This window comes from Danaus plexippus (genome assembly GCF_018135715.1).
Source record: "Danaus plexippus chromosome 16 unlocalized genomic scaffold, MEX_DaPlex mxdp_23, whole genome shotgun sequence".
Taxonomy (NCBI): Eukaryota; Metazoa; Arthropoda; class Insecta; order Lepidoptera; family Nymphalidae; genus Danaus; species Danaus plexippus.
This window is the reverse complement of record NW_026869851.1, coordinates 54,035-81,031: the sequence shown is the minus strand read 5'-3', so window position 1 is coordinate 81,031 and position 26,997 is coordinate 54,035. Positions and strand designations below refer to the sequence as shown.

The 26,997-nt window shown below is 30.5% G+C and overlaps 1 protein-coding gene across 2 annotated transcripts; it reads right to left on the bottom strand.

Annotated features, from left to right (window-relative positions):
- Positions 1 to 568: 568 nt before the first annotated feature.
- On the bottom strand, positions 569 to 26,264 carry LOC116772086 (G-protein coupled receptor dmsr-1-like). Of its 2 annotated transcripts, none has more exons than XM_032664126.2 (7): positions 26,104 to 26,264; positions 8,793 to 9,187; positions 8,109 to 8,267; positions 7,539 to 7,675; positions 4,573 to 4,675; positions 2,993 to 3,371; positions 569 to 1,848 (listed from the first exon to the last, which is right to left on the bottom strand). In XM_032664126.2, exons 2-7 carry the CDS (start codon positions 9,072 to 9,074, stop codon positions 1,625 to 1,627), a joined length of 1,284 nt encoding a protein of 427 aa, XP_032520017.1. In that variant the 5' UTR covers positions 9,075 to 9,187; positions 26,104 to 26,264; the 3' UTR covers positions 569 to 1,624. The 2 variants fall into 2 exon arrangements, with proteins under 2 accessions (XP_032520017.1, XP_032520018.1); XM_032664127.2 differs by having other exon boundaries at positions 8,793 to 9,183; positions 26,104 to 26,262.
- Positions 26,265 to 26,997: the final 733 nt, after the last annotated feature.

The window sequence follows — 26,997 nt, the reverse complement described above, 5'->3', positions numbered from 1 at the left end:
AGCAGAATATTGAAAGTTCTTATAATGAGATCTAAGATTTTCGCGAGTTTTATTCATTTAAATGAAACTAGTATTATTCGGATATACTACGCTGATTTTATTATTTAAAAACTACATAATCCCGAAGTTTCGGTTACTTTTCAGCAACCGTGATCACGGGCCCCAGTCACCTCGTCTGCCCGTGATCACGGTTGCTGCAAAGTAACCGAAACTTCGGGATTATGTAGTTTTTAAATAATAAAATCCGCGTAGTATATCCGAATAATACTAGTTTCATTTAATTGAAAGTTCTTGTTGAGCTTGTTTCGTTAAAAAGCATTACTGTGTCAAACATAAAAGTAAACTATTGGAGTGATTTCCAATTAATAAAATACTAAATCTATTAAATGTATAATCAATATATTATAACTAATCAAAAAAATTAGAATGTTAATGAAATTGATGTATATTTACAAGATAATAAATATAATCGAAGGTTTTTAATTGGGTATTTAATTCGATTGGTGTTATTCCTTGATTACTAGACTTTATATTTACCCTGGGATAAAAGAATAAATGGTTGGATAGATAATTTTTATAACATATATTTATTTCCATCCATAACTATGAACTAAGAAACATATTTCTTCTCTATGTAGTACAATTTAAACTTACCAACCGTCTTTAATTCCACTACCTTTTTCTAATCTCATTAATGCAAAGTATCCAATTCATGTATTTTACACAGTTTCGGGTAAGTAATATAAACGTCATAAAATGTTCCACAAAGGGAAATTAGCATATTGAAGATGCAAAAAGGCTGAATTGTACAAAATTATGCGAGCTATCTGAAACATGAGCAACTTTTATGGGGATACATTGTTTAGAATAATATGAAAAACTTTGAACAATGATAACGTTGAAAATAATATAGAATGAAGCTGAACATTTGTTGAATATGTATTGTTTTTTCACTGAAATTTTAAATTGTTTGTACGCAGTTTTTATAAAAGAACCAGACGATATTAGAAAACATCAAAAATACGTCAATTCAAATTTATCTACTACACCAATATTTTAGCGTTTTGAATTATACAATCAAAACAATATATATATTCACAATAATTTATACAATCTAAATATCAATGTGTAATACATCAACATATCCATACACCAGGTTTGTATAAAGGAATTGCAACTAACTATTTACACATATTCACAAAATTAACTGCTTAACCTTCTAAACAATTGATATAAAGTATTTAATGGGCATTTAGTAACATATGCATATATACATAACTCAATTTACTTATTTTGAACATTATAAAACCTCATAACCTCTACAGACTGCTCGTTCAGAGATTAGAATCCTTATAATAAATAACTTTTTTATTCGTTTCATTGACACTTACAATAAACATCATATTTATTAATTTTTTTATAATTTTTTAACACAGTATTTTAATGTGATTTAAATTTCAAAAGTAGGATGTGTTTTATCTATAAATTCACCACAAGAAAGCGTTCCTACTAATACAGTCTTATTCTGCAAGCTCCCGATCCATTCTTAGTATCCTAACATAAGAAAAATTCCTGTCATACAAATCAGATATTACTCTGTAAAATGAAACATTTCCTTACAACGTTAAACGTATGTAGTTTGTAGCTCAGTATGAGAGCCCGCTCGAGGTGCTGGCGCACATTTATTCCACATTATTTGACGGAATGTCGTTCTGAACTGTTTGGACATCGAGCAGTAAAGAACAAAGTTGATAGCTCCATTAAGTAGAGCAAGTGCGTCCATCAGCTCTCCGAAGAGGTCGTAACAGCGCTTGAAAAAGCACCTGCCCAAAGTCCCACTCATCAGACCTGCGATAATAGAAGAAAAAGCAATTAAATATAGAATGCGAAAGTCATGCATCATTCTTATCTTTTTTTTTCAGAATCTTAATATAAGTAAAATATTTCATATCAATTTTTATAACTCCTTTCTGAGTTCATTCATAATATAAATCCTTTCAAACCAGTTACGGCTTTATGAAACTGAGTAGCATCCGCCATTGGCCGTAAGAAGTAATTTAAGCATTCCCTACATAGTTTTCCCGGAGGATATATTCGGAGTTTCAACAAGAGAATAAAAAGTAAAAGCGTGTTGTCTTGGGGCTTACCAGACTTAAGAGTTATTGCAACAAGCTACAATGTTTCTAAATTAGTAAATAGATACTATTTTGGCTGTCACGTACAAAACGGATAAAATTTAATAAGAACAATATTATCAAAAGTCATATAAAATTCAAAGCCAATTTCCTTTTTAAGTAATGACATATGTATTTATAAAAATTATTTAAAAAGTAGAGTTCGTTCTAAAAGAGGAATGAGTAAAAAACACTAAGTTTTTGACAAATCTTTAAAATATATACCTTTTATAATATTCCAAATTTTTATTCTCTTTTTTTACAAGCCCATTTCTTTGAAACATATGATATTTTTATTGAAAGGGCGCAGCTGGGAGAATATGTAAAAATGCGATGATTTACAATAAACTAAAGGAAGAAAAATTAATTCAAAATATATATTTTTTTAGGAATTGGTATAAGAACGATACAAAAATATCTATACAATATTTTAAAGTAAACAACAACGAAGATTAAATTCAAATTATTTATACTATTCTGTATGACTGTGTAACTGAATAAGTCAGGATATGAAAAGACCTCTTAATATGTGTAGTAGGTATATAGACCTCTTAATAGTATATACTTTGAAAAGTTGTTTCTATTATTGTCATATTTTTTCGTAATAATTTGTCTAAATATTTAATCCACCGCTAAAAAGATAAATATATGATTTATTTATAACTTTACTTTAAATCTCAAATAATATAATAAAATGTAATATAGTTGTAACAACTGTCATATTTGTTTGTTGTGTCCCTTATAATAATAGAACCAGGTTGATTTAAATCAAAAGAGTAATTCGTATCAGATATTTTATCAATCAAGAAGACACGTACCTAAAATTCCTTGTGGGAATTCAGTAAGAAGAAACAGAAGTAGAACTGCAACCAGCATTTTCGTAGTACGATCAGTTCTTCGCTCAGCTTTTGATCTCTTTGTAGGTTTCCTTGTGAATACGTTTCCATTACCATTGACGGCTGTGCTAGCCGGACAAGCACTGTAACCTTTTAAGGCTCTTTTTCTACTATTAGCTCTATATAAAACTCTGATCAACCATGCACTTATCACCGTCAAAATAACACACGGCAGTAACTTGATCACCACCGCGTGAACCCAAAAGTTGATCTGGTAAAGTTTGCCGTCGTAATTGGAATCCACGTAATAAACTTTGGACGGTGGACGATCAAAGGTGTAGTCCTCGTGTATCGTAAACACCTTAAATCAATAAAAACTTTATTTCTAGACAACAAAAGAAATAATACACAGTTTATTCGCTGTAAAATAATTTAAAAATTAATGATTAATCATAATTCTCTAATAACATAAAGCAATTTAAACTGTTTAACCACAATTAGAATCTGCAAAGATACTGAATTTTCCAAATATACTGTTTAAGGATAACGATTAAAATTATCCAATCGTAAATTAATTTTGAACTTAAATATATATAGATCAGGAAATAGACAGAATCGATTAATTTAAGGAGTGAATGGGACAGCCTTGGCCGACAAAACGAGTTTCATTAACGGCTGTACACTACACGATTCCTATAATCAATCACTTGGGCTAAATCCACTTATTTGTTTGAAATTAAATTCGGTTTTCTCTCACACTTAGACAACATTGTTATTCACATTGTACGAAACAGCCCCTTTGATATATTATACATATGATTAAAAATCGTTGTTTTCTGTATTTGTCTGTAATAAATATTATTATGAATAAAATCTCTGAAATATAACTTAATTTACTACTACTCTTAATATTAAAATGTTATGTAAGTATATAATAACAACAATATTCCATTTGTGGATTAGATATAGCTTTTATGTTCCGTCAGTAAATTAAAATTTCCCTATCATCTAAACTGAACGATGCCTTTATTAATGAAGTCGTTCAATATTCAATCATTCAAGTATTAGACATAGCCTTAATGTTATTTATTTTCAGTTTAATACATAACATTAGAAGGGAAAAGAATATTACATGAGAACTTTAAATACAACTTACATGTGTGAATTAATTAAGTTAACATGCGTTTAGTTGAGCCCAAGAGATTGTGATCTGAGCTCCAACGAACATAAAGCCGAGACCTACAAAGGTTTTAATTCGGATTTCCAATTCAGCGAATTTTTATTTCTCCTTTCTAAGCATTCTAACATAGTGTGAAATTGGTCAAGTAATTGCAGTAGGAATTTGATGTGTTCAGGAAATTAATTACTTGTTTTGCCAAGCCGTGCTTTATTAAGTAGTAATTTTTGATTCACCGTAAATAGAAACAGAAAAAAATTATTAAAAATTTAATAAACCATGAATTAAGATGAACGTTAACAATATAATTGTACAAATATTAATAATTCGGCTGATCATGGACTTTACGTATGTAATACTTATTGATAAAGTCAAGTATACTTACAAAGTAAGATGGAACGCATAGTATTGGAGGTAGTAGGAAGCTAGTCATGATAGCGATTGAACAACGACGCTCCGTGCACCACGAAGCTCCGTGAGATGGGTATCTAGGATTTACATAACAATCAATAAATGTAACAGAGATGTAAATTTTTCAGTTGAAGTAATGAACTATAGAAATCATTCTAGCGGTTTTATTTGAATAGGCATGAATTTATTACGATGATTTTAAGAAAAGAAGAATTACGTAACAAAATAGTTATATATATAAAATTAAAAATAAAATGTGATATTTCAATTAAAATATGATGTTTCATTTAAAAATTGTTTTAAAAGCAAACAATTAAAATAAACAGCTGGCTGATGTTACTTGAAACTACGAAAAAAGCTATGAAACAGTATCTCTTATTTATTAGTAGAAATAAATATAAAAACGATGTTATCGTGAATTTATGAAAAACAAATTATTATATCAATAAATTGAGTACAGGAAATATTATATATATTTAATAAAAGTAACAAACTATTTTTGTTTGTCTTTTTAAAACGCAACAGCAACGCGTTAAGTGAGTTGAAAATAATGAATTAGAACTGTTATTACTTTTAAAATTTCGTTGAAAGAACCCTAATGTTGGAACTAAGACGAGACGAAACTTCTCAGCATTCAATGGATTCACCGTGCGGGTGGTGGGTCCATAGCGTTATAGGGAGAGGAGCTTCAACAGTGCCTGGGACTTGCAAACCAGGTATGGGTTTAAGGGGCCCCTATCTAACTTACGTTTAACGCTCACCTCCACCGTCCACGCTCCTCTTTCTACCTAACCAAATTTGATATAATTTTAGTTTAAAAATTGTAATCATTAATTTTTCTGACTCCTTCCTTTCAACTAACTCCTGGTCAAATTTGCTTATTAAAAGATTCTTTTAATTTAGAGTGAAATTATTTCTAACTCGAATTTTTTCCTTTTATAGAGAATATTACAAGTATAATCTTTTATACAAGAATTAAAGGAACGACTTATCAATCTTTATGAATACTTCGAAGTAATATAGCAGTTCTCGAGCTTTGGAACTTTCTAATTGACACATTCTTGATACAACTTTGTTGGCCATGAATAGTCCTTACAAATATTATATGTATGAAAATAAGTTTGCTTAATTGTTAAATTTGTACTGTCAAGAATATGAAGGAAGATATTTCGATATTCATCAACAATCAAAACTTATAACAAGGTAGGAAATAAATCTACGTGTATGACTTTGATTTTATTTGGTACCATTTCATACAATTTCTACAAATGGTAATTGTTTATAGAATAATTCTGAAATTTTGTGATATTGTTATGTCAGAACACTTTGTTTGATTATTTAACTGGAACCTGTTTATTTAAAAAAAATATTTTTTTAGTTGATCATTAAAGCATATACTTGTACCGGATTATCTTACATATCATATCAAACCAATCAAAACTGAATATTAACACATTTTATCAATTATAATGATGTAACATTTATGAAAAAAATACTTTACAAGCTAGCAATATGATATTTAACGTAGCGCATACAATAAGTACCACAGACAGCACGACCGACGGTTGAAGCGTAATATAAATATTTACCCCATCACAGTTTCCTTGGCGATTAAAAAATTTTGCGAAACGAAATATGAGCTCATATATTAGACGTACATACACGAGGTACAGTTGGCATGAAGCCAGCTCTGAAATGTAGATACTTCATTTGCTAACACAGTTTTGTTGATACAATTCGTAAACATTATTTTGAGTTTTTTTAACTTTCAGCTGGACTTTGAAATACGGTGTCACTAGAAAAGGTTGCTTATATAATTTTTAAATGTTTGAAACATTTGTATTCCTATTAATTTTACAATGTATTCATCATCAACATCATTATCATCATCACCCTATCGGTGCCTACTGCTGAGCAAAAGCCTCTTCTCACATGGAAAAGGTTAGAACATTCATCACCACGCTTGTTCAAGGCGGATTGGCGATTTCAAACTTATAATTTGAAATTATAAGTACAGATTTCCTCACAATGTTTTTCCTTCACCGTCTATCAGTGGTGTCTAAATACTCTTAGAAAGTACATATGATTCAAAAAAATCACATTGGTACTTGCCAGGTTTCGAACCCGCGCCCTCATGTATGAGAGGCGGTCCTTTAACCTCCAGGCCACCACGACTTTCCAGGAGACCAAGACCTTTCCAGGCCAGCACGACTTTACAATGTATTATATTAAATAAAAGAGGAAACCCTTTTTATCTGATTTTAATGTAAATTTTCTAACGACATATCTGCAGCAAGCCGATGTTAAATTATGCAAAATTTCAATGAAACGTTTATTTTTTGTTTTATAAAAATTTTTTTTAGAAAGTCGTATTTTTTTAAACTTATGACATTAATTAATTTTGATATAAAAAAAAAATATATAAATTTAAAAGTTTTATCTAAATAAATAAATTTTTAGTCGTTACCTTTACATCATTAATGGGTATATATTATAGAAATCTTTTATGTTTTATTGCGAATAATTTAAATTTACAATATAAACACAGTTTCAGTGTTGGGGTAAAATACGCTAAAATAAAATATTTTTTTAAATATTCTCTGCATGTATTAGTTATTGAAAACGATAGAATGTCATATGTATATTTATTCAAGTCCGGTAACAGAGCAAACCCAAACAAATAAAGAGGAAGAATAAACAATTTATTCGAAATAAAACTATATTGCCGAAATTCAGTGGCGTATTAATATTTGGCTCTAACTGAAAGTTTCCATTGCTTTGTTATTGAAACGACGGGACGTATTAAAAGTATTCTGTTAGGTTGAAGTAAAAAATGAAACATTATGTTACATGCGAGACCATATTTTCATTTACTTCTGCCAGCAGGGAAACCAGTCGAAATTAACTTCAATAATTCTATCTACAAGCTGTCTTACTCACTTGATAGCAATGTATCGCCAAATTGCTAGTGACAACGTCAGTAGTATGGATGCTGTATGTAAAATCTGTGTGAAGTGCATGTGGAACAGCATGTAGACAGCCCACGAGTACGGGCGCTCTTCTTGGCCGGGAAACAGCTGGAAATTGACATTTGTTAGATGAACGAGTTCCAATAGAATCACATGCTTGTACATACATACGTATATAAAAGCCATTATAATACACATCCCTCTGCTAAGAAAACATCGAAATATAGACTAAATAAAGATGTTTATTTACGAACTATAATAGTATATAAATACAACATTATCAATAAAATTATCATTTATTACAGCCAAGTCCAAAAATAGCATGTCTGAACAGAAACGAACTATGTTCAAGAAAAACACATGTCAACCGAACGTCTTGACCTTTTCGAAGTAGCACTAATTCAACACGACGTTCTATAATAGTTCTTCAGTTCATTTTATTTGGATTCTTTATTATATGACAAACATAACTAAGATATATAGTTCCTTAAAATTAATGTAGTAAAAATTATAATCGTAAACGTGTAGTGTACAAACTTACCAGGTATCTGTAAACAGCAAACGGCACATACTCCATCATGACGAACACATCAGCTACAGCGAGCCACTTCAGAAGACGGTTGATAGGAGCAGCAGCGAGGTCCCGCCTCGTCAAAACAACCACGTTCAATGCATTGGCGAGACTTCCAAATAAACATATCTGAAAGTAACAGTCATGAAGGAAAATTATACGAGAACAAGCACAAAATATATGTGTTTAATATCATAATGTTTTTATTTAGCTAATTATAAAGAACTTATGGGACCTTATCGATTAAAATACCTTAGAGTCTTAGATTTGGCACAAATTTATTGAAATAAATAAACAATTATTAAATAAATAATTTCTTTGTGGGGTTTTATTGTTTTCTCTGATTAATTTGATTTTAAGATAACAGGAAGCTATCTCTTTGTAGAGTTTATGCTATTTCGATTGTTATTAACAACGAAATTTTGGAATTAAAGTTGTTTTTTTTTTATGTCAAGAAAGTATTTTGTTTCTAAGGATTACAATGATCGCAAGTAAAAGTCTCTTCGCTTTTTGACGCTCATTGTTTTCTAATATGTTACAATTATAAAAACGTTTGCGTAAAATGGATTTTTCCATAGGAATTTAAATGAAGCGCTTTCCGTATCACACTCAATATAGTGTTATGGTTAGAATTCAATTAAATAATATACTTACTAATAGACTAATATATCCGTGAATACTGTTGTAAGCGAGAATTAAATCTCTAAATTCGCCGGAACAGTAATCAGAACGATCGCATTCCTTTACGAGTGATATGTTATATTTGTTCCGAAGGTCTTCTAACGCTCTCAACCAGTCGCCAATGTTAGTGCTTTGGTTGGTGCCTCTGTGTTTGATAAGCGACACCAGCCTGGCGTCGTCGAAAAAGTTGAAAGTGTCATTTGATCCGATATTACTAGCATTGAATACATTCTGTGTGTCAACGCCCGCGATCATTGTGAACGGAGAATTCACCTTTGTTCATCACTTAGCAGACAGTATCATGTTACTATTGCTCTGATGTCAATCAATCATGAAACATCTATTCCATGTTTCACACCCACGTCTATCTATAACAAATATATCAAATTATTTGTTGTTATATATAACAATAGTGTCGGAACTGTTTGGGCTTATTGTTCATTACTTTCAAAATATTTATATACTGTCTTCGTGCATTGAAATACCGAAATAAATATGTCATCTAAAGTACTGGAATTAAAAAAATACTTTTACATAAAGCGAGTCGTTATAATAATATGATATGAAATATTTAACGATATATTTTTATGTCGAAAAACATTGTCGTGTTATTCTTACAGCGAGGTATCTTTATTTACATTAAAATATAGGGCATAGTAATCTAATACTTTCATAAATAAGTGCAACTATTTTGAGAAAACATAAATATTGTTTTACAAAACACCACACTGGTGTTCTGACAAGTTAAATGTTATGATACCTGAGTGTTTTAGTGTCAGGTTACAAAAGCGTTTATAAATATCACAGTCACAGCACATCTGTGTCAAACATACATCACATATCAGTGGGATAAATTCAGCTGATTTGTTATATTAAGTTTCACTAAACTGGATAATATTAATAATAAATATATAAGATTTTTATTCATTTTAAGTTTTGTCTTTTTCACACTAAGTATTTCACTTATTTTTTTAACATAATTGTATTTCAAAATGAAAAACACACGACAGCATCGTTCAATAAAATATATAGAACACATGTAAAACTTCGATTCTTTTGGTTTTAGTAAAAATATGTAAAGTTAGAATATGTTGTTGTTTCTCATTAAAAGATCGAATGATAATTATTTAAATTATGTTTGTTTATTTAAATGACTCTGATATAACGCAGTCATGAACTTAATTTCAGCTAAATATAACTGACATTTAATATCAGTTGATCATACCAATACGAGCGATAAGAGATAAGAATAGCAATTAAAAGCGTAGCCTTATTGGAAACGTATGATACTGTAAAGAGAATACATTATGTTGATACTGGATGTTTGATTTAATCCTTGTTATTGCACACACCATTTCCAATTTCAAATACACAATATATGCTATACAACCTCTTTACTTTTATTTAGAATTTAATATAATTAGAACATACTGTTTCTACTAATTCGAATTTAGAATTTGTAATTTCGAATGTAATATAATTTGATTTTTTTGTTACACCTTAAAAATATTCACTTTTATATTTCTTATGATGTTATATAAAAAAATGTTTGTTGTACACAACAATAAGATCCAGTGTAGAATATGCATGGGTATATGTCACCGATTCTGTTTAAATAGATCGTGTTAAGTTATTATCTATTGAAAATTACTACAACTGTGGTACTATACTAATAAAATTTATAATTAAAAAAAAAATAAATTCAATTACTTTAAGAAACACGATAATAACATCATAAAATTGTAAACATGTTGAGTTTCATAGCATCCGCTTTCAATATATCCACCAATTCATATAAAAACAAATTTAAAAATAAAATTTACTTTGTACGTTATTAAATAAAACACCTTGAGTGAACTTGACAACACGTTTAACAAAAAAAAAATCGATGAATAGAATAAATACGTGACAGTTACATATCAATCCAATAAAAATGAAAGTCCAGAAATATTTTATAAGCCAATTATTACGTAATACGAATATTCTTTTGTGTGAACAAGCAAATGAAAATATTAACTCACTATAACTATGTATATGTTAACTTTTATAATATCTCAATAAGTGAATACTGCTCGAGGCTTATAATAACAGATTGCCTTGTACATAATTGAACAAAATTTTATGAACCATTTTATGTTGCACTGTAGAATTTTATAATCACTATCATTTATAATATAAGTGATTATAAGAATAAAATTGAATTTTATTTTTATATACATGAAAGAAAGTCGGGTTAGTTACACTATTTATAACTCAAGAACAGCTGGAATTTTCAGCCCCCTCTGCAGATGGGGCTAAAATTGGTGAGGAGGAAGCTTAAAACCAGAATTTTATCTGATTTTATCGAAAACATATATATATCAATGAAAATCAAAATTTGCTTATTCACTTACACATTTCTAATTCTGAAACTGAAATCGTGGGCAAAAACTAATTACTCATATTGAAGACGCCTCAAAACCTTGAAACATGAGAAACATTCATACATTATAAATTTTATAAGTAAACTAAAAACACAAATTTTATTAACTGTCCGTAAAAATCTTTATCAACGTAGCAAGATTGATCTGCTGGGTTTATACCCTAACTGTTACATACTTTTTTATAAGTATAAAAGTAAATATCAGCGTTTTTTATTTCTTATTCATTTAAAAATGTATCTTATTTATTTACTGGTATGACTTATATTTGGGCACACACTCGAGTGATTAAAATAACCTACTATTCTAGAACATTGCAGTCCGATAAGAATAGATTAATATTATATTGAGACAAAGGATTCAAAAAAGTTTAAAGTTGTAAAAATTCATAAAACGAAATATTTCACAACAGTAGAACAACAACATGAAGTAACAGACAATCTATGGATCCTAATTCACTGCCTACTAATATTCAATCCAATTTTATCTTCATGAAAATTGTACTTGAGACAAAAAAATTATCACGACTTTTATGTGAAAATTGTAATAAATTTTTTTAAAGATAAAATCTTGAATTTGTTATAGCAAAATGCCACTTTAATCTGCGACGTCTTTGATAACTAAGGTTTGCTTGTTGTTTATTTTAGGTTCGTTTGTTTGTAAAGGAGTATAATAAAATTATTTTGGAGTTATCATAAGTATGTAAAATATTTATATATTCCATTACGTATATATTCTTAAAATATTATAAATAATACAGTAGAACTAAAGTTTAAAAATACGTCTTGCTTTGAATTAAACAGATAAAATTAAATTAATGTAATTTTTGTTTGTGTCGTAAAACTAGAAAAAGAAATAAAAAAAATATATATGGTTAAAACCAATTCCATTATAATTTATTTAATAACCATAAAAACTTTGCTGGTAAAATTAAAAAAAGAAACAATGGTCGAAGTTTAAACCCAATAATAAATTAAATTATTAGAAGGACTACATTTAATGTAAAATACTTCTTGATATTAACAGAGAAATAGAAAGAAAATATCATGCTTTAAGAATATGCTCGATAAAACGAATAAAAATTAATTTGTTCAGCTATCCTATAAATTATCCTTTAAACACTGAAAATTGAGTTAGTTTTCGATTTAAAATGCTTTATTATATCATATTTATACTAATCATTATTCAATAGCTTTTTAGGAATTATTCTTCTTCACATGTTCCTATTTTTACAACAAAACCTCAGATATTTGTAGAATAATATATTTCATAAATTTTAAACTGAAAAAGGCTATATCAGAGCATGAAAGTCCAATGAAAATCCGTTCCGAAGAAGACCCTGGATAAAAACAATTGTGCAAAGAACAAAACACTATGCAACTTAACATACAAAATTTGGCTGACCAACGACTTTTAGGGGTAAATAAATTACAATGCATGTGAAAAGCAACACAAAAACAAAGGAGCCAAAAAAGGCCATGAAACAAAAAGGCTGTAACATCTGTGGGAAAACTCTTAAAAGCCATACAGCGTAAGAAAACGCTTTCTCTAGTTAATAATAAACAACAAAAACAAAAAAAAATAACCAATACCATAAAATATAAAAAGTTATAGAAATGGTAGAGGCATACGGTTTAAAAGAAATAATTGTTTTAAAAGAAGTGCTTCACAGGAAATAGAAAAAAATTAAAATGTCCTAAAAGGTGACTTAATAACAATCGCTTCTAAATAAATGAAGCTGCTAATATACGGATGAAGCGAACCCTTAATAAAACACCCATAATACGATTAACAACTTACGTTAAAAAATATAAATATTAAATAATATTGAATTTTAATATACATTAATGTTATCAATACATTATTATTTTAAACAAAGAGTAAATAAAAACCAGAAAAGAGACGGAAAAATCAATTAGATAATAAATGACATCTGTTAAGTAAACATATCGTCGATAAGATTGTCAAAATAAAAATTACAAAAGGAAGCCACAAGTTAAGTTGTTAGGAAAATATTTCAAAACAACATTCAATATGAGCCGTCATTGTTCAATAAAGTATGACGAATCGTTTTAGAGACGGAGCGCTTTCTCACAATAAACGTGACATTTTCATTACAGTACACGCGTTATTATAATAGAGTTTAAATAAATTTACGATTTTTTTTTTTTTGGTTTTGGTGCAACAAAAAGATAAATTTCTCTTTTATATACGAAATAATCGGTCCGATGCGAGCCCAATGAAAGTGAAAAAATTAAGAGCGTATTATTACCTATTCATTACATTTCCTCGTAAATTAAAAAATCTTTAGATAAGATTATTCTATGGACATTAAATTAGTATGGTAAATAAGACATAAATTTTTTTTTATTTGCTTCTTGATAACAAAAAGTGTTCGAGATGAAGATAATATTTTAGTAATTAATAAAAAAATTCATTACAAAAAAAAAATGTTTTTTTTTCTCTTCACAAATAGGCATTGGTTTCGTATTTAAATTATCAAGTCTATAATAGTTTCTCACGACATGAAGGTAATGTTCTTATTACAGAATACGAAACGTTTCATTACAATTCAAACAATCACTGGCACGAACGATTTCAATTGTACAAGAAAGCTAAAAGCAATAATTTTTAATCTCGACGGAGCCGGTTGCTCTGATGAATACTAATAGACTGTAGGTAAGACGTTTCGAATGAAACTAAATCAAAATATACTTTATTCAAGTAATAATTTAAGATCGCATTTAAATTGTCACAGTACATACATACCGATGCATCTCGATCTATTCACCAGTTTAAGAATAAGAAAGGTACATATAAATTTATTTGATTTATTCATATCATATATATTTTCGAACTTTTTGCAAAATATAAAATAGAATTGTTAAAATTATGTTTACCAATATTTTAAAATTAGCATAACATGGTGTATGATGTATTTCGACCTTGTCAGTGAGAGGTCATGTTTAATTTTACGTACATGTAAATGACAAAGCTATAGAATTAACCACGAAGCGACGTAGTGGCGCCTCGGATATCAGCTGAAACGAATCATATACTAAATTATTGAAACAACTTAACATTTAATCCTTGGTTCATAGTCCCATACTTGACCGGGTGTCCATATATTTTTCCAATAGACTTATTATAATGTTTTATATGAACTAACCATAATATTAAAATAAAATAATAGTTATGAGATTAACCTTACAATTCTTTGCTATTTTTGGACAAAATACTTTTAAAACATTCTTATTCTACTAATGCAACGCCAGGTTCAATTGGAATGGAAAATGTCGCTCTTATCCAGAAATCTCGAATTTAGTCGGGAAAACTTTTTGATTTCTGTTTTAGTTTCAGCATTACTCCGATTAAAACTAAGAATTTAAAATTAAACCCTACATAAATTGAGTTTTATTTACACACACACACACATACACATATATATATATATATATATATATATATATATATATATATATATATATATATATATATATATAAATATATATATATACATATAGACAGCACATATTCTATGGGGTTTTCCAATAGGGACGCTTGAACTTTGACAGCTGATTGCGGCCATGTTGTTTGAGTGACAGCTGTCAAATGCAGTGTGTTATATTCATTCCGTCCTCCCAAACCACCATGGCAGGTTACAGTGTCGAGCAGCACGTGCAAATCATAAAATTGTTTTATGAAAATGGGTCTTCAGTTCGAGCAACGTTCCGCGCACTTCGCCCGTTTTACGGTCGCGATGATCGTCCTGCCGAGTCGACTATCCGTCGATTGGTGGACAAATTCGAGTCAACCGGGTCAGTTAACAATCAGCCGGTTCCCGTGCGTCAACGTAACACGAGATCTGCCGAGAATATCGCCGCTGTGCGCGGCAGTGTCCTCGAAAACCCGCGGCAGTCAATTCCGCGTCGCGCACAGGAACTCGGCCTTTCGCAGACGACAACTTGGCGAATTTTGCGTTGTGACTTGAGCCTGCACCCGTACAAGATCCAGCTGACCCAAGAGCTCAAGGTTAATGACCATAGACAGCGCCGTGTGTTCGCTGACTGGGCATTAGAGCAGTTGGAAGTTGACGCCGATTTTGGCAAAAAAATCATCTTCAGCGACGAGGCGCATTTTTGGATGAATGGCTATGTCAACAAGCAAAATTGCCGTATTTGGGACGAGACCAATCCACACGAGGTTCACCAAGTGGCAATGCACCCGCAGAAAGTGACTGTTTGGTGCGGATTTTGGGCCGGAGGCGTGATTGGTCCGTATTTTTTCGAAAACGATAATGGTGTGGCCGTCACCGTCAATGGTGAGCGATACCGGTCGATGATAACCAACTTCTTTTGGCCTGAAATCGAGAATATGGATCTGGACAACATGTGGTTTCAACAGGACGGCGCTACGTGCCACACAGCACACGCTACGATGGAAGTTCTGCACGAGCAATTTCTGGACATGGTCATCTCGCGCGGAGGCGACGTGAACTGGCCACCGAGATCGTGCGATTTGACCCCGCTGGACTTTTTCTTGTGGGGTTTTCTTAAGTTGCAGGTCTATGCCAACAAGCCGCAAACCACCGATGCCCTCAAAGTCAACATACGCCACGCCATCGATCAAATACAGCCCGATTTGTGCGCCAGAGTCATCGAAAATTGGACCTTTCGTGTGCGCGCCACCAACCGAAGCCGTGGCGGTCATTTGAATGATGTCATATTCCATACATAATGGGGTCGATAGACCTTCCAAATAAAAAAAAAATTTTGCAAATATCTTTCCTACATGTATTTTTTTTTGCATTTCAAAGATCAAGCGCCCTTAATGGAAAACCCTATAGTAACAACAAGCTGGATCCCTGGTAATATTCATATAATAATATTACGTACGTATAATACGTATTAATTACAATAATGTTCAAGTATATTTAAATACATAAATATAACTATGATAAATAAATCTTCGTACCACATATTAGTATATGTCGCGCCGACAGCCTTCTCCTATCGAAAATATTCCTTTTCGTGTTTTCGTTCATTATAATTGTTTTCAAATTACCCACTTCACCGATGTTAATAATTTTATTAATACATCAGGTGATTAGTTTTTTCCAAGTACCCACAATTGTAATACAGAATTTACCATATAAAAGTCAAAGCATAATCGTACTGAATTCATTCTACATTGGTCGCTCTTAGGAGCCACAGTGGTAGAATCTCCGCTATACAATTCTTGACATTCATTGTAAGAATTTGTTAGCAATAAACAAGTATCATTTTGAGTAAAGACTATCTTTGCTTCAAAATGGAAGCCTGTTCATCGTCATCGGTACTTAACGCCCAGACTCGAAAGCCTTTTAAAGGACTAGGGTCTTGGCCAAGGTTCCACGAGGATCCCCTCGCTCTCACATCAGAAGCAGGGACGTCTTACGCCACACTTTCAACCGCCGGATCGTCTACATGAAATCGGATGGTTCAACATACAACTCCGCACGTTTTTGAAGACTCGAGAACCGTTGCACCACAATTTTTGAGATGAAGACGTTGGGGCATCTTGTTTCCTATTGAGGAACCAGAATCTTTGAACGAGTAGGAAGTTCGGATGAAAGTAATTTCCTTTCTTCAAGAAGTTCGAAACATATGGCGAAGAGTTACCAACGACAAATTAAGTCAAAAAAATGCCGTTTGTGGAAGCTGCTATTGAAAATGCAGGTGACAAAAATTAAGAACGTAAGTACTCATTCCGTACCTAAACTGATTTTTGTAGCTGCCATTGCAAGATTAAAAAGTCGAGTTAACGATGGTTATCACAAGAAACCTCCCGTTTCACTTCAAACTATTATTAGATCTTATCATTTTATCATCGGATCGGGCTTATTTTGCTATAGATGCAAAACAACGTCACCCTTAGGATGCTACTGCAACAGTAATGTCAATTACTAAAGTTATTTCCTCGCAATAAGTGAACATAGCAGTCCTACATTCACCACTATGGTAAAATAAGTTCAAAATTTATCTCTTACTGCCCTTTTTGATAGTGGTACTGGTTGTGCCGTTATTAGAGCATCTTTAAAAAAAAAAAAAAAATCCTTGGTCGTCATTTACTAACGAACTAGATGGAGTCGGTTCGGTTCTGGTCATATTCCTTTCGGATAATACTATAATCGGTTTATTTATGTTTTGTCAGCTCATGACCTTTCTGTTGAGATGTTCTTGGGAACAAATTTTTAGAAAAAAAAAACCGGCCTCACGATTATTGTTACATATGGGGTTGGTATTTGTTTCGTTCTTAAAAATGATCCATTTAAAAACTTCAACGTAGTCATTCATAAATGTTGATATTGATTCAGACTTATAGACGTAATAAATAATACTGAATAGTTAATACCTTAGACGAAAATAAATCATCTGCTTGCTCTTTTTGGACATATGTTCGCCGATGGCTTCGGTAGTTTTTCGATTAATATTGAGTGCTCTTTCTTCTAAAAAGTGTGTTGAATAACTCTGTAACGTAATTTCAAAAGGAAAAGTGCGTCCCAGCCGACAAAAACTAAAAAATTCTATAAAATCTCCCTATTTCCAGAACCATTAACCAAGAAATACAATTCAACGGTCTTGCAAGGAGTTTTAGAAAGTCTACTCCCAATTTCTGTATACATCATAACGCCTTAACCAAGAAAAGTATAATTGGAATTCGATTCACGAACAAGAGATGACTCGTAATATGATAATATAATTCCTAACGGCTGAGCCTGTTGTCTCCATATTTTAAGAAAACCCTTCTATAGAAACATATGTCGTGGCAAGCTCTCTTGGTTATAGGGCAGTACTCATTCAAGTCCTAAAACAAAAAACAGCACGCTGTCGGTTATAGGAGAATACGAACTACTGATGCTCTTCTTTCACGTATTCACCATTGGTGAGATTTCCTTCATAATTTTGATTTTGGTGTTGAATATAAGAAATGTGATAGACTACAGAATGCTGAGTTCAGTCCGAATCTTGTCCATTTTAAAGAATCACTGGTGAATATTATTACCCTCGGGTCATAATATGGATGAAAATGTTTAAGTTTGTCAGTATCAAGACAACTCAGATTGCTTTCCATACCAAATCACTCTTCGGCATTTGAAGTCATCCGCGTGTACGTTGCTAGTAAACTTGGTATACCAAAAGAAATATAATCGTTGACAGGGGTAGTAAGTTGTTAGGAGAGGTTAAAACTTTCTGTGATCGTTTTGGAATTAGTATTTACTCCGTATAGCCAGGTATTAGCCGAGCAAATGGATCAGTAAAGTGCTTCAATCCATCTTGAAAAATTGTTTCGTGTTGATCAAGAAATTGGTAACTTCTGAATGGCATATTGCATTAGACTTTAGCTAACGTTAAAATTTTACAAGTCATAAAACATTAGCATTTCTCCATTAACTTTACTGACACGACGTCATCATTGCTCCATTATCATCACTGCTCCATTAGAATATCTAAATTTTATAAATATAGATGGGAATATAACATTAGACCTAGGTCTTGGCGAACCCAAAGAGATTTAATAATAACCGTTATTTTTCTAAGCATGTTACAGGAAGAGGAAAACCACGAAAAATTGCTAAAAGCAACTAACCCACACGAACGGATGGCAGTGTCGAAGATTGATGAGTTTGATGACAACAAGCTTACGAATACCAACTGAAACAACATCTACTAAATTCTCCAAAACTTTACAGGTTCTCTGACACGTACAGGATATGCGCATCTGAATCTACAAACTTCTACAAAACGATGGCATGACACGTGTAGTGTATGCACATCACATCTATAAAATTCTACAAACCGATGGCATGACACGTGTAGTGTATGCACATCACATCTACAAAATTCTACAAACCGATGTCATGACACATAGTGCATGCACATCACATCTACAAAATTCTACAAACCGATGGCATGACACGTGTAGTGTATGCACATCACATCTACAAAATTCTACAAACCGATGGCATGACACGTGTAGTGTATGCACATCACATCTACAAAATTCTACAAACCGATGTCATGACACATAGTGCATGCACATCACATCTACAAAATTCTACAAACCGATGGCATGACACGTGTAGTGTATGCACATCACATCTACAAAATTCTACAAACCGATGGCATGACACGTGTAGTGTATGCACATCACATCTACAAAATTCTACAAACCGATGTCATGACACATAGTGCATGCACATCACATCTACAAAATTCTACAAATCGATGTCATAACACGTGTAGTGTATGCACATATAGACCTCTCCAAAATTCTAGTCGCATCCTTACATCGAAAATCGAAAGAAATTTCTAGAAATATTTAGATTTGATTTCGAAGTCACAATATATTATGAGAACTAGACGTTGGCGCTGAGCACGCACCAACCGTCAGTATGGCCGTGTCGCGCCGACAGCCTTCTCCTATCGAAAATATTCCTTTTCGTGTTTTCGTTCATTATAATTGTTTTCAAATTACCCACTTCACCGATGTTAATAATTTTATTAATACATCAGGTGATTAGTTTTTTCCAAGTACCCACAATTGTAATACAGAATTTACCATATAAAAGTCAAAGCATAATCGTACTGAATTCATTCTACATTGGTCGCTCTTAGGAGCCACAGTGGTAGAATCTCCGCTATACAATTCTTGACATTCATTGTAAGAATTTGTTAGCAATAAACAAGTATCATTTTGAGTAAAGACTATCTTTGCTTCAAAATGGAAGCCTGTTCATCGTCATCGGTACTTAACGCCCAGACTCGAAAGCCTTTTAAAGGACTAGGGTCTTGGCCAAGGTTCCACGAGGATCCCCTCGCTCTCACATATATAACATCTGTAATATACTCAGAAAGATTAAGCCAGCATCAGCATAGAATGACGAAGTTACTAATTGATGCAAACAAAACTATTTATTATTTATCATAGATAGTAAATGTTAAAACTGTGTTGCTTTTAAAGTTAATAGTGAGGGGTGCTCAGCGGATCGAGATAATATATTACGATATCAGTTTAATTATAAAAACACTGTTAAGTGAAATCAACCTTATGGAAGTTATTAAACGTATTAAATACTTATATTATAAATAAAGGAATTTCACACAAGTGTGTTGATTGTATGAAGTAGGTATACATGTGTATATGATATGTTAAATTTAGAAATGTAGTTCTTATAATGCGTCTTAAAAAAGGTCCTCAGTAACCTCCTTGTACCAAAGTAGGTTTACTTTGTTCCTTCCCATTATATATGTCAAGTAACAAATCGATACTTATGAGGAATTGATCCTTGGTTAGATAATAATAGCGTTGTAAATATGTGGATACATCAATAAAGAATAACCGTTCATTGATTGATTTATGTAACCCCTTTAACGAGAGTCATGTGTAATGCACATAATAAAATAACATAATCCTCAACCTTCCCATACATAATATTACTTAATGTATGTTGAATAATGTTATTTAAATTTTCAACTACTCAAACATAACATGTAAAGTAACATTTGTATGGTAAACTTATTTGTTAGAATATGTTGCATTGTAAACTTTAAGATTATTATATAAATTAATCTGAAATATATTTTGAACACCTAAAACGTAATGTAAGACCTAATATGGTTTTAATATGATCAAGGTGAATCAAGTTTGAAATAACGAAAAACGCGTTTTGGAAAAGTTTACGGCAAAAGCTTATTAGTGTCATAAATGAACGGTTATTTAGGTCCTGAAAGTACGTCACTGTTCATATCATTTTTAGAGCCTTAGAGACTTTAACGTAAGTGTCGATAAAGTTTAAAATGATGGCTGTAATGAAAAACCTTGCCGGGTGGGGATGTTCTCACGGTCAGCGTTCACTGATACCCATTTAGAGGAATGGCTAAAGTAATTAATTAATGAGTGTCTTTAAGACCTTCCTACTAATAACATTAGGTAAAGTCAGGTGAGTCTTTTTTATAAGTTGATGAAATTTGAGCATCAAAAAATTATTAAAGTTTTTTCATGTAATGTTAGTATCATTTAATTCTTATGAGAAGTTTATTAAGGAATAAATATTTGATATTTTATTTTGTCATTTTAAATTTTAACATCAGCGTATTCTTTTTTCAAATATTATTTCTCTTTTATAACAAGCTCAAGTTAGCAGACGTCTCAAACAGATAAGCTACAGTGCTTCTACAAGGTTGTCTTTTTGCCATTTATAGAATCAAATCTATAGCCTTTATTGCATATGAATAGCTTATAAGTTTTCAATAGAAAATTATTCATTAAATGTTATAAAAATATATTATGATAACTATTTACGTTCGTTGGGTTAACCTTTGAAACATGGCGTCGGGACCAAATAACTAACTTTGGTATTACGTAACTAGTTTGCCTGAAAGCATAAGCAACATTTTAATAATCATTAAGCGTTCAACCTTTGCTTAGAACATAATGAATTAAATAATTTTATATATATTATCGAAATAGAAAAAAATATAAACATTATATCTTAAAAAAAATATTTTGTTTTGTTTACAAGTATAAACAAAGATTTGTCGCTATTATACCATAAATTTAATATGCTTCCCAAAAATTCTGTAAACATAAAAGGATATTTTAGTGCAATTATAGTTTAAAATTTATTTGTAAAGAGTTTTCTATCCCGGTTTTAATAAAAATGAACGATGGAATTATTCTTTCCTAGAAAAACAGGGAAGCTTATTTATAAAATTAATATTAAACTGTTTTATAAAAGAAAAACGTTGTTGATGATCAGAATGTTAAGTAGGCGTTATACTTATTACAGGAATTAACATTAATCGCCTGGCAACATCCTCATTTTAACAGAACTTCAAATAGCGTGTGACGTTGCCGACTCCACCCTGTCAAACATCAAGCAGACATTACAAAGCTATTGCATTCCTGACATTGGACGAATCAAATTGATTTACTTATAGGTTATAGATCTTAGAAATTTAATTTTATATACATTATATGTACTTTCAAGTAAGTTCTCTTTATTGTTCTAATCGTAAGTCGTATTACAAATTAACATAACTTGTATTGTCTCTATAATATATTATAATATGAATAAGTAAAATTCTTATGACATCCGCCCATAAGTATTGTTATAACTTAAACAATTGTATATATTTTTTTCTGGTATATAATTTTTATTTAACACTTTTTAAAAATGTCAATAAAAGTAACAGATACATCAAAATTATTGGGCATGTGTATATTATAACAATAATAAATCTCGTCTTTATTAAAGTTATGAATAGACTGAATTTTGTTCCTTAGAGATATATGTAATAAATGTTTCTTTTCGCCCTAAAATTCTCTATTATGCTCAACAGTAGAAATTTCATTATGAATTTCTCAATCAAAAGTTCAAATGAGAACATGCCGTAACAAAAGTATTAGCCGTATGAAAGTACTATAAAATTTAATACAAAAGATCACTTTGCCTTTAAATCTAAAATTTTTTTACCAGCGAAATAGCAGTAAAAAATCCGTTGAAATTAAAAATATAAATTACAAGTATATTTTTTCTTTATTATAATTCAAAGCTCGTTAATTGACTGGTCATACAACATTCTATTCATAAATAATACTTAAATGATTAATAGAATTTTTCTATTATATGATTTATTCTTTAGTTTTCAAATTCAATGTCAGAAGAAAGAGCTACCAAAGAACCAAATAGAATTTTATTCTCCTATTTCAAACAGAATAGTCTTTCGATTCATGTTTACGAATGCTTTGTTTGCTCTTAGAATATATATTCAAGTGGAAAGTTTGCAAGGATTCTATAAAAAAAGTATGATGTGATACTATAACCACGCTTCATTATACAACTACCCTCAGAAGTATTATAAATGCAAATGTATTTTTATATGTGTATTTAATAAAATAGCTATGATTCTTAGTTTTCCCGCAGTGATTGTATATGGTTTTTTTTTATTTTGAACTAAAAACAGCGTGACAATAAAAAATTATAATCAATTATTTTTAAAAAGACGCGAAAAGGTGTTATGGAGAGTTAACATGGTTGTCTGCATTAAGTGCAAGTTGAAGACCAACACTCGCAAGACATTCTGGACAAACATTATTTATTCTAAGTGCATGATTTTCGACCAGAAAATGGTGTAAGCATTTGTAAAAAATACTCTTAAAAATATCATGTCAAATAAATCATAATACAGAAATAATCAAAAGAGTAATATTTCAGAATTAACTGGATTTCATCTAAGACTCACCCAACTTTTTTATGTCCACTATTTCGCTTCTCTACGGTATTTGTCTGAGGTATATATCTATTTATCTCATAAAAAGTAAGTTATGTGGCATTCGATCTAATATCACAATGAGTTAAATAAAAAAAATCCCATTAAATTAGAAGCTCTATCGACTATATTGACTTGGATATTATATCGGATTGTTATATGTTAACAAATAACAATCAGGATTTGATTCGATTGAAGAGCACGTGTTTCAGAGCATAATGATGAATCCATATATAAATTGGCCTCATAATGATCCAACGCAAACCGAGTAAATAAAACAAATGAAACTATTGATACAGCCTAATAATCCTTAGTCCTTATTGTTAAATAAAATTATATATGTGCTTACTTTTAATTTACTGATCATGTCACATAATAATTTTCCCTTTTATAGTGTTATCGTTAAAAAAATGAATTTATAAAAAAACAAATTTCCGATTTATAACAATCTTTTCTCTATTGAGCCACTCCTTATGTGATTCTTGTTCGTTTATGGGATTATTTAACTGACAAAATCTGTTTAAATTATTTTATGGAATTAAAGACTTTAAAATTTAACACAAAACTTCCAATTGACTGTCAAACTTTAGTCTCATTTTGAGAAAATTTACTAATTGAATTCCTCTGTAAGGATTTTTGAAGGGATTTTTTTTTTTGTCAATATTATGAGCAGATCATTATATTCAAGCGAACTTTATATTTATTTTTCATTAATATTTGTATTGAATAGAACTGGTTTTTTTTTCAGACCTTCATTCCAAAGTAATAATAAGAATGTCTAAGTTTTAGTCTCTTAAGTATTAAAATATTTTAGTGAATCTTTACTGCAGTGCAAATTTCTCGTCATTAAAATATAATCAAAACATATGATCTATTTATCTATTACATGATTTGAAGCAGGATGGAATCATTGAGTGATTATACAATTTTTTATATGTTTGTCTGATTTTAACGTAACAATAATTATAAAAGCACATAGCAATAGCAAATTTCAACGACGATCATATCGATAAAATAAATAAATATACATCACTTTGAATGTTAAAGAAACCAATGAATGTATTAGTGTCATAGAAAACTGTTCATCCCAATTAATTTATTTCTTTACACGTACACATTTGTATACTTTCTTTTAAAGGATCATAATCAGAAATTTGTAAACCATCCCTAATATTACTTAAATTATAAATTTATATATGATTATTTGTTTCAATTTCACAAACTATTCGACCGGCTCTGATAGTATAACACAGATGCCATTAGAATAGATAGAAAGAGTGAGAATCTTCTTTTGCCAACATTAAAAACTTGATAATATGTATTTAATATACAGAAATATATACAAATTTTCAAAATTTTCATAATGAAAATTCATATACTGTATGTAATTTATAAAAAGTCCTATCAAAATACCATATGAGACTTTGTGCAGATAATACATTTACAAAAAAAAATCTCATTAGTGTACATATTATAATTATTAGCGGTGACACAGAACAAGTTTGATATTCATATCGAATACACATTCATCACAGAGTTCGTAGCAATAACTGTTAAGGATAGACTCCTCCAGAACAAATCCGTATAAAAGAAAGTTAAAAACAAAAATATTCCCCTATGAAAAAAAAAATTCAACAGTATTTCCCTAAGTACAGCTGAACAAACAAAACTCGCGCGCCCATATTATCCGCCTGGACAGGTTGTAACTTAAGGGTCGTTAGTAGTGAAATATTGTTGATGTGACAATTGATATATAAACTTCCATACAGCTACGATATACGACGTTTGTATCATGCGAGTGTTTTAAACGTTACAGTGTGGATGCATGGATTTCGTTAACTCAATCACTGAACGATGATGAAATTTCACACGGCGACAAATTCATCTAACATGACGCCACAGCCATTATTTTAATAAAGAAATATTAAAACAAAATTTAATATAAAATAGAATGATGAATCCTCTAATTGATTTTATTTTATAATATTTTGCCTATCGATAAATAAATAAATTAATTAAATGCTCTGTACATATAATTACTATTATTGGAATGTCAACGGACATGTACATTTAATAAATAATGTATTTTTTGTCCCGTGATTTCTGTAACATATTTAAATCGCGGGATCACGGTCAGCTACAACTTAACGTATTAACATTATATTTTTCTGTGTTAACGCAAATATTACTTTAAATTATTATAAATACGAACATCAATGACCATTAAAAATTCAAGATTAATGAATAAATTAACGAACGAATATTAAACATAATACATATAATAATAATTTATAAAACCACTTATGAAATCAGCGTAGACACTACGCATATATAGTAAAATATATTGTTATATAAAAACGGCTAACATAACAGCTTTGAAAAAGAATTCCTTTTTATTTTAGGAACATAATTTTTTTCGCAAACACTAAAAGTCTATTTTACGTTATCACTTTATAATCGTTTGTTTACAGAACCTAACAAATATAAACCGCCAAAATCAAATGTTTACACAACAGACAAATGTTGGTGAAGATAAAAGAGGTTACTTACGGTAGATGCTGCGAACTACACTATTATAAAAAACAATACTAACAATGTGAGTATTTGGCGAGTGATTTATAATAAAAAATTGAATTCATTTTACTCGTACAAAGATCCGATACGAACTGGCGTCCGAGTCGACAGACGTCTTTACACTGAACGAAAACCGCCTGTTGGTGAATACAAGTGAAAACTAACATTTTTTATCACTCACCTATAATGAAAACCAAATTCGTTTGAAATCGTTCGAGGCATATATTTGATCACGCTTATGATATCATTATATTTGTTATTTTAAAAAATTTTACTATTTTCAGATCTCTACGAAATTTGCCTGAAACGAATGAATTGAAATGTATGTTTTTTGTAAAAAGTATAACATAAAAAAAAAAAATGTTAAATGCAACAACTTTGTTTATTTAGAAACTTTAATTAATACAACAGAAACTGAAGTATGTTTGGTCCATAGAGTTTACAAACGGGTCACTTGAGAAACTTCCATATACATCTAGTATGAGATACACGACAACCAACTGTTATAACTTAAACAATTAGTTGTCACTTGTTTCTGTTTCATAATTTTACTGGTATACATATTTTTTATGTAAAAAAATTTCTTATTATTTGAAAGCACATACTACAATCGATTTTATTCTTAATCAGTTAACTTTCAATTATAGTATAGCATACAATTGTCTGTGACTAGAAACATAAGCCTTGAAATCCCAACGAAAATCGTCGACGAAGTATTTTCAAACCTGGTTTTATATGCATGCATATGTTTCATAGTAATTTTCTTAAGAATTAGTCGTGATAAGGAAAAATTAGAAAAAAATACAACCTATTTATAATAATCTTTTTTTTGCGATTACTAATATCTTGCACTTTTTGGACATTAAAATT

Coding starts and splice junctions, on each gene's coding strand:
- LOC116772086 (XM_032664126.2), bottom strand. CDS start 9,074: ATGATCGCGGGCGTTGACACACAGAATGTATTCAATGCTAGTAATATC. Junction 3,372..4,572: donor TATGCGTTCCATCTTACTTT/GTAAGTATACTT, acceptor TATTGATTTAAG/GTGTTTACGATACACGAGGA. Junction 1,849..2,992: donor ATTCCCACAAGGAATTTTAG/GTACGTGTCTTC, acceptor CTATTATCGCAG/GTCTGATGAGTGGGACTTTG.